The sequence below is a fragment of the Selaginella moellendorffii genome, unplaced genomic scaffold, assembly GCF_000143415.4.
Source record: "Selaginella moellendorffii unplaced genomic scaffold, v1.0 SELMOscaffold_87, whole genome shotgun sequence".
Lineage (NCBI taxonomy): Eukaryota > Viridiplantae > Streptophyta > Lycopodiopsida > Selaginellales > Selaginellaceae > Selaginella > Selaginella moellendorffii.
The window spans coordinates 768,106-780,286 of NW_003314348.1; the positions used below are offsets into that span (position 1 = coordinate 768,106).

At 46.6% G+C, this 12,181-nt stretch overlaps 5 protein-coding genes, 1 long non-coding RNA gene and 1 other non-coding gene across 7 annotated transcripts; 3 read left to right on the forward strand and 4 right to left on the reverse strand.

Annotated features, from left to right (window-relative positions):
* Position 1: 1 nt before the first annotated feature.
* On the reverse strand, positions 2 to 2,404 carry LOC9636302. The gene is made up of 17 exons (XM_024662053.1): positions 2,299 to 2,404; positions 2,197 to 2,241; positions 1,994 to 2,146; positions 1,849 to 1,943; positions 1,712 to 1,804; positions 1,558 to 1,662; positions 1,436 to 1,507; positions 1,278 to 1,387; positions 1,142 to 1,231; positions 1,024 to 1,092; positions 895 to 970; positions 774 to 845; positions 609 to 712; positions 439 to 556; positions 318 to 377; positions 155 to 265; positions 2 to 105 (listed from the first exon to the last, which is right to left on the reverse strand). Exons 3-17 carry the CDS (start codon positions 2,085 to 2,087, stop codon positions 25 to 27), a joined length of 1,350 nt encoding a protein of 449 aa, XP_024517821.1. The 5' UTR covers positions 2,088 to 2,146; positions 2,197 to 2,241; positions 2,299 to 2,404; the 3' UTR covers positions 2 to 24.
* A 98-nt stretch (positions 2,405 to 2,502) lies between these two features.
* Positions 2,503 to 6,025, forward strand: LOC9636655 (auxin transporter-like protein 3). The gene is made up of 10 exons (XM_002988209.2): positions 2,503 to 2,773; positions 2,824 to 3,009; positions 3,077 to 3,189; positions 3,241 to 3,424; positions 3,472 to 3,569; positions 3,621 to 3,831; positions 3,885 to 4,142; positions 4,196 to 4,932; positions 5,008 to 5,150; positions 5,207 to 6,025. Exons 1-8 carry the CDS (start codon positions 2,531 to 2,533, stop codon positions 4,370 to 4,372), a joined length of 1,470 nt encoding a protein of 489 aa, XP_002988255.1. The 5' UTR covers positions 2,503 to 2,530; the 3' UTR covers positions 4,373 to 4,932; positions 5,008 to 5,150; positions 5,207 to 6,025.
* LOC9636303 (EP1-like glycoprotein 3) lies at positions 4,398 to 5,816 on the reverse strand. Its single transcript, XM_002988301.1, has one exon. The coding sequence runs from the start codon at positions 5,814 to 5,816 to the stop codon at positions 4,398 to 4,400; it is 1,419 nt and encodes a 472-aa protein (XP_002988347.1).
* A 34-nt stretch (positions 6,026 to 6,059) lies between the features above and the next one.
* LOC9636656 (putative dual specificity protein phosphatase DSP8) lies at positions 6,060 to 7,388 on the forward strand. Its single transcript, XM_002988210.2, has 6 exons — positions 6,060 to 6,282; positions 6,329 to 6,451; positions 6,509 to 6,602; positions 6,669 to 6,751; positions 6,809 to 6,898; positions 6,956 to 7,388. The coding sequence occupies exons 1-6, from the start codon at positions 6,079 to 6,081 to the stop codon at positions 7,262 to 7,264; spliced, it is 903 nt and encodes a 300-aa protein (XP_002988256.2). The 5' UTR covers positions 6,060 to 6,078; the 3' UTR covers positions 7,265 to 7,388.
* On the reverse strand, positions 7,389 to 9,280 carry LOC9636304 (beta-fructofuranosidase, soluble isoenzyme I). Its single transcript, XM_024662060.1, has 6 exons — positions 9,193 to 9,280; positions 8,286 to 9,142; positions 8,064 to 8,231; positions 7,754 to 7,989; positions 7,614 to 7,704; positions 7,389 to 7,564 (listed from the first exon to the last, which is right to left on the reverse strand). Exons 1-6 carry the CDS (start codon positions 9,236 to 9,238, stop codon positions 7,391 to 7,393), a joined length of 1,572 nt encoding a protein of 523 aa, XP_024517828.1. The 5' UTR covers positions 9,239 to 9,280; the 3' UTR covers positions 7,389 to 7,390.
* LOC112341618 lies at positions 7,805 to 8,324 on the forward strand. The gene is made up of 3 exons (XR_002990618.1): positions 7,805 to 7,912; positions 7,968 to 8,120; positions 8,211 to 8,324. It is a non-coding gene; the product is annotated as an uncharacterized LOC112341618 (long non-coding RNA).
* A 205-nt stretch (positions 9,281 to 9,485) lies between the features above and the next one.
* Positions 9,486 to 9,559, reverse strand: TRNAP-UGG. Its single transcript has one exon. It is a non-coding gene; the product is annotated as a tRNA-Pro (tRNA).
* Between the last annotated feature and the right edge of the window lie 2,622 nt (positions 9,560 to 12,181).

Consider the following 12,181-nt stretch of genomic DNA (forward strand, 5'->3'; position numbering starts at 1 on the left):
TACCAACGAGTGGTGGTACTTCTTTTAAGCTCTTTCTTTCAGCCTGCCTTGTAGCCTTTCGTTCGCCTCTTCGAGATTGAGGCACTGATAGCGGTCATCGCCACGCTGTTGAGTTAAAGAGATTAACAAAGGCACTAGATGATTACTGTGTTACCTCGTCTAATAACTCGAAAGCTCTCAACTTGTCCAAAGCGTCGTCATATTCGAATTCGCATCTCTCTTGAAACTCTCTTTCCATCAGATAGTTACAATGCAACGCAAACTCCTGACATAGACGAGTAAAGAAATCATTTCAGTGGACGACTATAGCTGTATACCTGTTTTGTGGCCGTCCCTAGCACAAGCAACACAAAGTATCCCACGATAGTTTCCATTGTCTGCGCAAATGAAAAGCTCGTCAATAACAAGAGAGAGCGTATGGAAATTTTAACGCAGTACTTCCTGGTTGGTTACGTTCGTGCACAAGTGTAGCAGGGTACCAAGGTGGCTGTCGCTTTGCTTGTCGTAAATTGACTTGGAGATGAGCCTGTGGTACTCCAGAACATTGATATGAAACCTGGATTGTTTCCACATTAGCTCGAAAGATGGCCAAACTCAGAGAGACTTACGTGAAATACACCTTGAAGCAGTATCCAACAAAAGCTGCAAGGATGGTGAAGGCGAGTGGTACAAAGGAAGAGTGGCCTTTCTTAAAGGCTTCCCAAAACCCAGCCTGGTAAGTGCCGAATTTAATAACGTTTGGAGGAAAAAAAAAAATTGTTTGAAAGCAATACCACTCCTGTGACACCCGAAAAGATGAGCTTTATCCATTCAGACCAGCTCAGGCGCGGTGATTTCTTCTCGGGCTGTACGAAGAGGTTATGAAAATAGATCCATCACACGGTTTTAGTTTACCAGGACAAGCTCCAAATCAGCCATTGGTACGTCTTTGAATTGCTTGATGTGAATACCGCGAGGATCATCGCGTGTTCTGCTTATGGCATTAGAAGCGAAGCTTTGACTAGAGGGAATTGCGTTTGTTACCTGTAGATGACAATTACCTGGCTAAAAGTTGGTTCTTGAAGCTCCACCTTTTGAAAGAAATGCTTGATTCTACAAATACCGCTGCTTCTCTGTTAGGCTTTTAACATGGAAAGCTTACCGCACGTCTCCTACATGAATACGCTCCATCTCCATAAATCTATCGTCAGGTTTTGGTTCTTCATGCATGAAATTTTCTTCCTCGCCAATACTTTAATAAAAGCGAGTTAAAAAGTGAAAAGAAGATAAACATTTACCAAAGTCTAAGAATCATCTTCCAAAAACTTTTCTGAATCTCCTCAACTTTGGCCAGCATATAGTAGCCTTGTGCAGTGTCACACCCAATGCCTCTCCTGTAAATCAAGCACTGGACTTTGGAATTATAACGAGTTCCTATTCAACATTTGTGACTTACCCTGTTCTCAAAAAGCTGTTCGTCGCCTGCCTCGGTAACTCTAGGGTACTTCTTCAGGAGCTTGTCATCAAGCTAAAGATGTATGTTCTTTAGTAAACCAAAGTTTGAAATAACCACGTTACTCTATCCTTGTTGAGTTTGACATCAAGACGAAGAACGTATTTGCTCGAAGTAGCAATCTTCCATTCTTTCTTTTTAAGAACTTTGAAATTGCTCTTTGTCATTATCTGTAAAAAGAGGTAAAAACGCGAAATCACTACTGACAATTCAGCGTGCCTCACGGTGAAACATCTCGAGAAACCTCGTCTCGTCGGTCGAAGAAGGTTCCCTGTCTTGAGTTTTGTGCGGATCAAACAAATGTTGAAGCTCCTGCATTAAGTTTTGTTAAGAAAAGAAAGACGAAGATTACTTGCCATTAGCTCCTCGAACAGGTCGTGATACTTAGCACGCACACAAGCCTCAATCCTGGCGCACAAAGCCTTGAACAGGCCCCTGTCCGCATCCGTCGCTGTAGGAAAGTGGCAACGTCACGAAGAGAAAATATACACCAGAACTTACAGAACAAGGTAGTGAGGACTTTGACAAGCTTTGGCTTGGATGTCAAAATGACGGGCTCCCGCTCGATCCTGATCATATTTCTCTTCTGCTCCATTCTCCCCTGATAGCGACCCAGAAGATTTGAGCGTCCAAGTTGAAATAGCTGCTCCTTTCCTGATGCAAGCAAAGTATCAATCAATACTTACATAAAGAAATACACTCACCATCCTTGGCCGCTACGGTAGAATCGGGCTAAACACGTTTGCTCTCTGACAAAAAGGAAAACATTACAGCTGACCGCCGACATATGGTAGCTGAATACAAACCATCTGCGAAACAGTATGGCCGTATCCGATATGGAAGATGGAATTAACATGTCAAAGGTCCCACGATTGTAGCAGAGAAAGAGACCACCGGCCAGCGAATTCAACTGGAAACTATGTTCTCTCGTAGGCCTGAAAACTAGAGAGATACATTTGACAAATCCAAACGTAAGCATAACAGGCATCAGTTTCTCAGGCTTTTGACTCGGAAGTTCTGAGAATTTCTTGTCTCAGGATGTCAAAAGGAACATCAAGTATTACTTACCCGGTAGGAGGAGAAATTGAGTTTGTCTGTGCTTCTCAAAGCCACCAACGAAGGCCTAGTGCCACAAGAATCAGCAATGTTAGTCTAGAAGACATTACGAGCACGCTGCTAAAGACTGAACAAGTTGCTGCTGAATGGTTGCAACTAGTAGCAAAAGTATTTTGGAAAGGAGGTTCTACGTTTGATGCATGGCTGAATGCATCCTCGGCTCAGGTAACTGGGTTTTCACAGTCTTCTACTCTCTCAAACCACTCTTACTTCAGATTGCTCAAGTATTGCTAACCTTTCCATACTCGTTTGCACAAATGGGCCTCGCCTCTGGAATGGCATTCATGCTTTTGTATGGACTTTTAGGATGCTGGTCTTCCTACACAATGACATGCCTATATGCCGACTATCGAAAGCTAAAAGAGATGCAAAACGTCACTTTTGAGCATCATACCATTCAGGTGAAATCCTCAAGAAAATCTATAAGAATGTAGTCCTAGGTGGTGCTAATGGATGAGAAGGTACCAGTGGTATGAGGTGCTGGACGGTCTTCTAGGCCCCTGGTGGAAAGCAGCAGGACTTATATTCAATGGCGCTCTCCTTTTCTGCACAGCAACCATTCAACTCATAGCCTGTGGAAGGTATCAAAAAAGAGTTCAAAATGATAAGTTCTTACCGCAGTGGAGTTTCAGCACAGTGTACTACATTGGCGATGATCTGGACAAGCGTTCTTGGACATTGATTTTTGGTGCCTGTTGCTCGTTGAGCATTCTCATCCCCACTGCACACAACTATAGAATGTGGTCCTTTGCAGGAATTATCATGACGACTTACACGGCATGGTATTTAGCTCTGGCTTCCCTATCCATAAAAAGAGTAAGCTCTCGGAAGTTTTTCAACAAACTCAAAGCACACCTCTTTAGGAACCATCTGTGACACACCATGGACCCGTAAGCACCGAGGAATATTTCACAGGAGCAACGAACTTCCTATACGCATTCGGAGGTCACGCAGTTACAATGTGAGTTGAAAGAAAAAACAAAGAAAAGAGCTTACAATTGTTTGAAACCAGAGAAATCATGGATGCGATGTGGGAGCCCAAGAAGTTTAAGAGCGTGTACGTCTACGCCATTGCCTACGTACTTTTGATCCTTTTGATCCCGTCCGCGGTGACAGTCTACTTGAGATTCGGTGACAAAATGCTGATAAATCCCAACGCTTTCGCTGTGCTGCCAAAGACAAAGTTTAGAGACGCGGCCGTGATTCTCATGGTTATCCACCAGGTGAGTAAAAGTGAAAGGAATAATCAGAGTTCTTCATTCTTACTTCTTTGAAGTTTATCGAGTTTGGACTCCTCGCGATCCCCATCTATATCATCTGGGAAAAATTTCTAGGAGTCCATCACAAGCAGTGTTACATCATGAAAGTGATAGCCAGAGTACCTGTGATACTGGGAATTTGGTTCGTGGCTCTCATGATTCCTTTCTTCGGCCCAATCAACTCCATAGTCGGATCGTTCCTCACGAGCTCTAGCATTTATATTTTGCCCTGCGCAGCACACATTACGTACTATGGGATGCGAGCATCGAGAAGCGTGAGTAGAAATCCCCGAAATACCTGAAATTCCTGACGGTCGTGATGATACAGGGCTCCGCCGAGCCGCATTCTTGGATCGGCGCCTACTACTTGAACCTCGGCACGATCGCGTGGGTGCTGATCGTCGGCGTGGGATTTGGCGCCTGGGCGAGCATCCAAAACATGAAGAAAGAGATCGATACCTTTGGCTTGTTCGCCAAATGTTACCAATGTGACCAAGAACCCTAAAATTTAAATTTCATTCTGAAGAACCCTAGTCGCCCACCGCGGAGATTCTCGCCATTCGCTTTCTCCAGCGGACAATTATGAGCGCGATCAGCACCGACACGGCGATGATCACCGAGAAGGCGCCAATGGCTGTGTTGGCAACGATTCTCAGGGCCTTGGCGGATCGGCGCCCGGGAGGTAGGGCTCCGCCGGACGTTTTGATCTTGAGGAACATCGACGACGCATATCCTTGGCGCAGGGGCGTCACCGCGACGGTGTAGAGCGTAGTGACGTGGTAGCAGGCGCTGTCATGGATCCCAACCTGGAAGAACGCCGCAATGCAGCTACAATTCAAGAGGCAGGATTCCTTGCAAGCATTGGGAGAGAGCTGTGGAATCCCTTGCATGAATTCCAGCGGCTGATAATCGTAGCCGGGGGCTTCGACGAGCTCGTGGCTGCCGCTGCTGTTGCATCGATCATCCGTCAACGACATTTCCCCCGGGAGAGAGCATCCTCCCAGCGGATTCGTCCGATCGATTGGCTCCAGCTGGAGCGATGGATCGAAGTCGAGGCAAGCACAGGTACTTTGTCGAAGCACGCCATACTTTCCACATTCTCCAATGCCATTGATAGGAACGGGTTCGCTTTTCTTGTAGCTGTTCCAGAATCGCACAGTACCGTCATAGTGGAGCTTGAGGAACTTCCCAAACTGGAGGCAAAATGGCGCGGTGATTTTCTTGGTTGCTACCACGGACTCCATCCTGTTATATGCTACAAGATAGCAGCTCTCGATCATCAGGTACGCTATGTCGTGGCTTCCCAGGTCCCAGACCGCGTAAGTTTGCTCTGTGCCAGGAGCTCGAGCGCGGCCAACGAGACCCCGAGGCTGGAGCTCGAGAAAAAAGCTCCCTTGGCTCCTGTTTGTGTAAGAGACACTGGAGACGAGCTTGCTTCCCGGCACGAACTTTTGTTTCGGAAGCAACAAGTCCGTGGGGTGGTCGAAGCTCTGCCAGATGATCTCGCCCCCGCTGCCGAGGAGGACGAGGTTTCCGGTGTCGAGGACCTCCATAGCCACAACTCCTCGGCCCGAGGTGCCGGAGGACCACACCTGGATGGGGCCTTGGCTCAGGACTAAGTTACCATCTTCTCCAAACGCGAGAGTGGCGTTGGCGGAGAGTGGGAAGTCTCGGTTGGCCTGCCAGACGCTGACGACGGTGTCCGACGAGATTGTGCACTCTACATCCGGGATGAGGGGGATGGAGATGGACAAGTAATAGATTGGAGAGGTGGAGCAAGCTCGCGTGAATCCCAGCGCGTGGTTCGTGTCAACGTTGAGAAGCATGAAGTCCGGCTCAATACCTGACTCAAGCGTCCATTCTGTGTTGACAGGAGCCGTGCTTATAGCAGCAAAGACAGTGGTGCGATCAAGGAGAACGAGGAAGATCATTAAAGGCAGCACCACCATAGCCAGAGCACGCGGGATGGAAGAAAGTTTGGAAAGAACAAGGATAAAGGCATTGGGGAGTCTGAAAGACGATCACAGGTGGGCTTTTTGTATTTTTACTGAAGCTTCACGCGTTGATTCACTAGGACGAGAACACCAAAGATTAAATGCTGGACTGATCATTGATAGAGGTAATGAAACAAACTCCTCTATCTCGGGGATCACTAAGTTTTTGGGGCTGTTTTAAATCTATTTGGGCCTAAGGTTTAGGGCTAGGGCTAGAATGGCGATCATCCGGGAGGAGAGCAGCGAGGAATCGGACCCCGGTGGCAGCACGGGCAATGGCGCGATTGTGGATAGATTCTCGCGGGCGAAAGTAATCGCCATCGCCGCTGGAGCAAGGCTGCTCTTCTACCCGACGCTGGCGTACAATGTCCTGCGCAACAGCATGGAGGACGAATTCCGCTGGTGGGATCAAGTGGACGAGGTGAGATTGAGGTCTTGGGCCGAATTTCTGAGGTTTCCTGCCACAGTTCTTGCTTCTGGGCGCGGTGCCCTTTCGCAGCGATGTGATTTTGCTCAAATCGGCGGGCGTGAGGGGCGTTGTGACGCTCAACGAACCCTTTGAGACCCTCGTCGACTCATCCTTCTACCAGGTTAGCTTCTAGTGGAAAATTACTTAGCTTCCCCTAAAGGAGTATTCTCTCTTCTAGGAGCATGGTATCAGTCATTGTGTAATTCCAACGCGGGATTATTACTTTGCTCCGACTGTTAAAGACATTCGGCGAGCTGTGAACTTCATCCATGGTAAGTTTCTTTCTTTTTGCCCCTCTCCTTTGTTTTTTTCTTGGTCTTTATTTTGTGTTTTTTCAGAGCATGCGCTTCGAGATGAGACAACCTATGTTCACTGTAAAGCCGGTCGCGGGCGAAGTACAACAGTAGCGCTATGCTACTTGGTAAGCTTATCTTCTAGTATATTTCCTTTTCGTGATCGATTTTCTGCGTGATTCTAGATGGAACACCGAGGATTGAATCCCATCGACGCTTTCAGCTACATCCGTGCTCGGCGCCCGAGAGTTTTGCTGGCTTCAGCACAGTGGGAGGTATGAGAACTTCCGATTCATTCTTTTGTTTGCTCACCAACGTTTTCCCATCTCCAGGCTGTGTACGAATACAGACACAAGTATTGCTCGCGACCGCTGCTAGCAAACGCTGGATCCGGCAGCTGCAGCAGTAGCGACGATCTAAAGTCATCCCTGCCGTGCCTGTGCATTTACTGCACCGAGGAGCCGGTGATGATCACCGCCACGGATCTTGCGGACTACCGCGAGAAGCCCCGATGGATGTTGTGGAAGAACTTGGGGCTTGTTCTATCGTATCTTCTACGCATGGAGAAGATGGAGGCCATGGAAATGGCGTGCAAGCCGGCGCAAGACTTTGGCAGCTCCATCCAGCTAACGGCGTACTGACCAAAACAACAAATGTAAAGGTTTGTATTCTGTATATAAAAAAGAAAGACAAGTACGGAAGGCATATCCATGGGTATAATCATGTAAATATAAGTACGGTAATCAAACAATCACAAAATTTGAAGTTCAGCTTAGGGTGAAAGTGGCGTTCTTCATGCCCCATAGCGCGATGGAGGCGCCGATCGGGGCGCTGCCGTTGTTGAAGAGGAAGAGGCGCGGCGAGCCGCTGGTAGGGTACACGCGGGAGGTAATGCAGGTCCGTCCGCCTTGAAAGAATGTCTCGATGATCGAGTGATCTACCTGTGGAGCACGCAGTCAGTGAAATTCAGGCCTTTCTTTCGGGTCTTACAATCACTCGCATCGTGAGCTGCTGCTCTGTGCTGGTAACGTTCACGAATCCTCCGTATGCTGTTTTTGTGACATTTGGCTGTAGCGACGATCTAGAGGAAATGTTTTGGTTTGATCTCTGGGAATTTGGGGATGGATTACCTTCGAATGTCGCTGCAAGCAAGGGGCTTCCAGCCCGACTTCGATCTCAGCAACGCGAAGTAGATCGCAGTGTGTTCTTGGAGATAATCCGAGGCTAGAACCATTAGTCCAAATGGTCCAATTGCTTCTCTTGATGCGGTGGTACGACCAAGGCATGAGGTTTGTCCGTCTTCCATGATGCTGTCGAGGGTGACTAGTTTGTGATTTCTTACAGTGAAGGTGACCTCGATGTCCAGCTAAAACAACGCACGAGAAGCTGAAAGAAATGAAGAGAAAACAGGAGGAACACTAAAAGGTTGAGCCTAGGAACCTGAAACTTCTTTCTGCCGCTATGTATCTCCTGCAACGCGCCACCTTGAAGCTTGCGGTAAGCCTGTGAATGGTAGTCCCGTCGACGCAGTTTATACACTTCGGCTAGTGGCCACTGTCTAACTCCATTTTGGTGTGTTTCATCCAGCCAGATTTGTCTCGGGAGTGCCTGACACAACTTCAGATCAACAAGAGGTTCTCACAAACAGTTTCTTCCACATACCTGGACGCCGGCCCAGCCTTTGGCTATGTCAGCCTCAACGCTGTCTTTCTCGGTGACCCATCCCCAAAGTACGCGTCTCTGCTTCTCAGGGTCGTAGAACGTCTTGGAAGCGTAGAAGACGCCGTAATCGTAAACGAGGCCTATTCCAGTGTCCAGCTCCGGGACATTGGGTATGAACTTATCGGCCGCAGCATCGTAAGTTCCTACAGCGTAAGCATCTTGTCTGGTATTATCCAAGCTGACTTTGAGTACGTGTTTAACTCCAGAGCCTCTGACTGAATCCTCCAAGCCTTTTGTTCCGAAGGATGAAACGGGATAGAAATCCGGGCACTCCCACATCCCGGTTCCAGCAACTTCATGGAGCGGATTGTCCACCAAGTCCCAGTGAACAAAGTCTTTACTGGTGTACAGGATTGCAGCTCCGGTGGCATTCTTCTTTGCTCCCACCAGGATTCTCCAAAGCCCGTCGGCACCAATCCAGGCCGTGGTTGGATCTCTGAAGTCTACTGTTCGCACGCCGGAGGGTGGTGGAAAGATGATCGGGTTCCGCTCCAGTTTCTTCCAGGTTCTAACCAGCGGATCCGAGATGTTTGCAGGCACAGCCTCGTTCTGCGACTGATCTAAGTTGAGCGCAGAGCCCGTGTAGAGAATGACCGGCACTCCCTTGACGAAGGTGATGGAGCCAGAGAAGGCACCGTTTTGGTCGTAAGGCTTGTCTCTTTGGAGAGCCAGGTCGAGGAAGCTCCAGTTGATGAGGTCCTTGGAGACTGCGTGTCCCCAGCTGATGTTTCCAAATACTGGCGCGGTGGGATTGTACTGGAAGAAGAGGTGATACAATCCTTTGTAGAGCATCGGTCCTGGCTTAAGTCCATGAGGTAACGATCTTTTCTTTCTATCATTTTCTTACCATTGGGATCTTTTGGGACAGGAAAGAGGAAGAAGAACATACACATACAAGGGTGGCTTTTACTTGAGTGACTCTAGAAGTTATAATTTTACCATTCATCCAGTTCTTGATGGGTTGGAAGTGGAATGCAGGGCGTAAGTCATCCCCCACAGACGATCCTGCAAGCGATAAGATGATTATTATCAGAAGCATAGCCGGCATTTGAAAGGCAAGGTTGGTGCAACCATCTTTTTTAGCTTAATCGGGTAAATCAAATTCGGGAGAAAAATAAAAGCTGGACATCTTTTTCTTCGTAGGGATGACAGGATTCGAACCTGCGGCCGTTTGTACCCAAAACAAACGCGCTACCGAGCTGCGCTACATCCCTGGCCGCAATTTCCAGTGCCGGAATGCTGCCCCAGGCGAACTTGCATGTTAGCAAAACAGTTTTGAAACTCTTGACAGGTTCTTTCCGGCTCTTTGTCAAGCAGCTTTCAAATCCTTCGAAAAAGATAGGGAAAGTGAAAGTAAAATAAAATAGAATATTTACTTATGGTCATGGCCCATAAAACTTAATATTCATTAGTCTAAGTATTTGTTTTGGAGTGTTACCTCAAGGATTTGGAAATGTTGTGTGCTGTGCTTGTGTTGTTGCTGATTTCAAGGACGAAGGCTGCCACCTCTCTGGCCACGGGCAGGGCATAAACTTCACCGACAGTAGCCAAATTTCCACTGGTAAGAAAATTGTTACGGTCTTTCAAATGACATGTTAGGGTTTTAAATATATCATCTATTATTTAATGATATCCTATCCTAAATTTCTGCTTATACTTTTAGCAAGATTGTGGTGGAAAATGCTACCGAACTCTTGCTTGAGCAGTTGGATTCATGCTGGGGCACCGAATAGTGGATTGAATTTAAAAGGTAAAAAAGCTAAAATGAAATGCTTGAAACACTAAAAGATAAGGAGATTTAGGAGAGTAATTAAACATGAGCCCTGTGGCAGAAGGTATAATTAGTACCATCTAATGTGAAGGAATGCAGGGCAATTGTCATGTTCAACAGTCTCCATTTTCCTCGTAGTAGACTTGGCAAAGTCTGTCCTCCAAAGGAGTAAGTGGTTTGAGCCATTCTCCAACTGTTGAATATAGGTGGTGTCCTCCTGCTTGATAGGTAGTTAGGATCCTTTGAGTGCTTTTGTCCTAAAGGCCAGTGTAGCTGGATGACAATTTCCCGTGTTGTGTTACTGTTTGTAGGTACTATTGGAAGGCAGTACTGGTTGGCTGTTTGAAAAGTGAATTCCATCCATTCTGCAGACACTTCGGTAATGTGTGAGGAGTAGATAATTGAGATCCATTCCTAGATCATGTTGTTCACGCAAACATGATGTTTTTCCTAAACCCATTTATAAATCCTTGCTGTTTAGATCCAATTTTCTTGGAAGATCATATACCCCAGAGACTTATACCTCATTCCTTTATCTGTGTTAGAGATAATCTCTTGTATCCAATCTGTCTTGTGAGGTTGACCACCAACCCTCTAGAATCTCAAGTTGTCTTTGAAACAAAGAGCAAGTGGATGTGAGGGGTAAGAGATCATTCACATACAGAAAGTATTGATATAGGCTAGCCATTTGTATCACTGAAAGATGGTGGTCAGTGAATAATGTTTCAATACATGCTGTGTGGTACTTCGCAAGTGGAGAGGAGTTCAACGGAGCGGGTCCGGAGGGGGCGATGGGAGAGAGGACTTTGGAAAGCGATGGGAACGAGCTATGGGACAAAATCAGTCCATTAATATATAGTCTCAGAAGAGTTGGCGAAAGTAGACAAACTTGCTTAACTCTTATGGTGATCAGAATAAGTTCTTATCCAGCAAATGACTTCATAAAGTGCCAAAAGTGCCTGGATTATACTTAATGGTGTCTCTATAACCTTCAAGTGATCCTGTAAACTTTGTCTAATCGCTAAACAATCATAGGTGTATTTAGGCCTGAAACCCGCTTGATTTTTCAACAATACGGGCAAATATTTAAAACCACTATGGTGTGGTGGTTTTTAGGAAGCATCTCATCACCACTTTTATAGATTGGAATGATGCAGTTTACTGTCCACTTTTTTGGGAAGCCATTGCAGAGAACATCACCTAAGATTTGAGCAAGTATCGTTGCTAGGAGGTGTTGATCACAAGCTTGAAGTAATTCCATATCAACAGCCTTCCAAAATATGCTATATGCTTTGTTTGGGGTTGCCATACATTCTCGTTTTTTACGCTTGCATATTGGTGAGCTGCTTTGGCATCGGGTGCTTCAGATTGGGCCCTTTGCCTTTTGAATTGTATTCCATTGCTGGCGTTCATTATTCCACCATGGGGAGTTGGGGATGCGGAATGGGGAATGAGCTGCTGTGGTGAGGACTTTTATCAAGAGATCAGCATAGTTGTCAATTGGTACCATAAGTCCCTCAATTGTTCTGCATAGAGACTTCGCCGTTCTGCAATGATCTTGTATCTGATAGATGTGGGGAGCTGTTCATGAGCTGTAGTAGCTGGAGGAATTGTCGACGTCAATCCCAGAGGGCAGTGATCCGCAATCTCCAGATCCACTTGGATTGATTGAAGATCCACTTTGTTTGAGGAGATTGTAGCCTAGTAATAGTGCCTAGTACCACGACTAGTGCGGCAAGTGAAACCCCCTGGGTGAGGCCAGTGCCGTGTTCCATTTAGAATACTGTGGTGCAGGTATCGAGTAATTGTTTCCCTGCGGTCTTGGTCGTGTCATCCTGGGCAATTGTGGTAACAAAAGAGTTCTTCATTGTAGAGAGTGGCTTGCAAGGATGCAGTAAGTACGAGATGCAGTAGATAACGACACCGGAGGAGGATTCTTCAGAAAGGCCATATCCTTTTTTCAGTATTTGTTTCTTTCTTTTCTTCGGGTTTTTTTCTTTTAAAATTTCTGATGGGCGACTCTATCACTCTAGATGGAGTCCACTCAATGCAAGTTGGGAGTAAA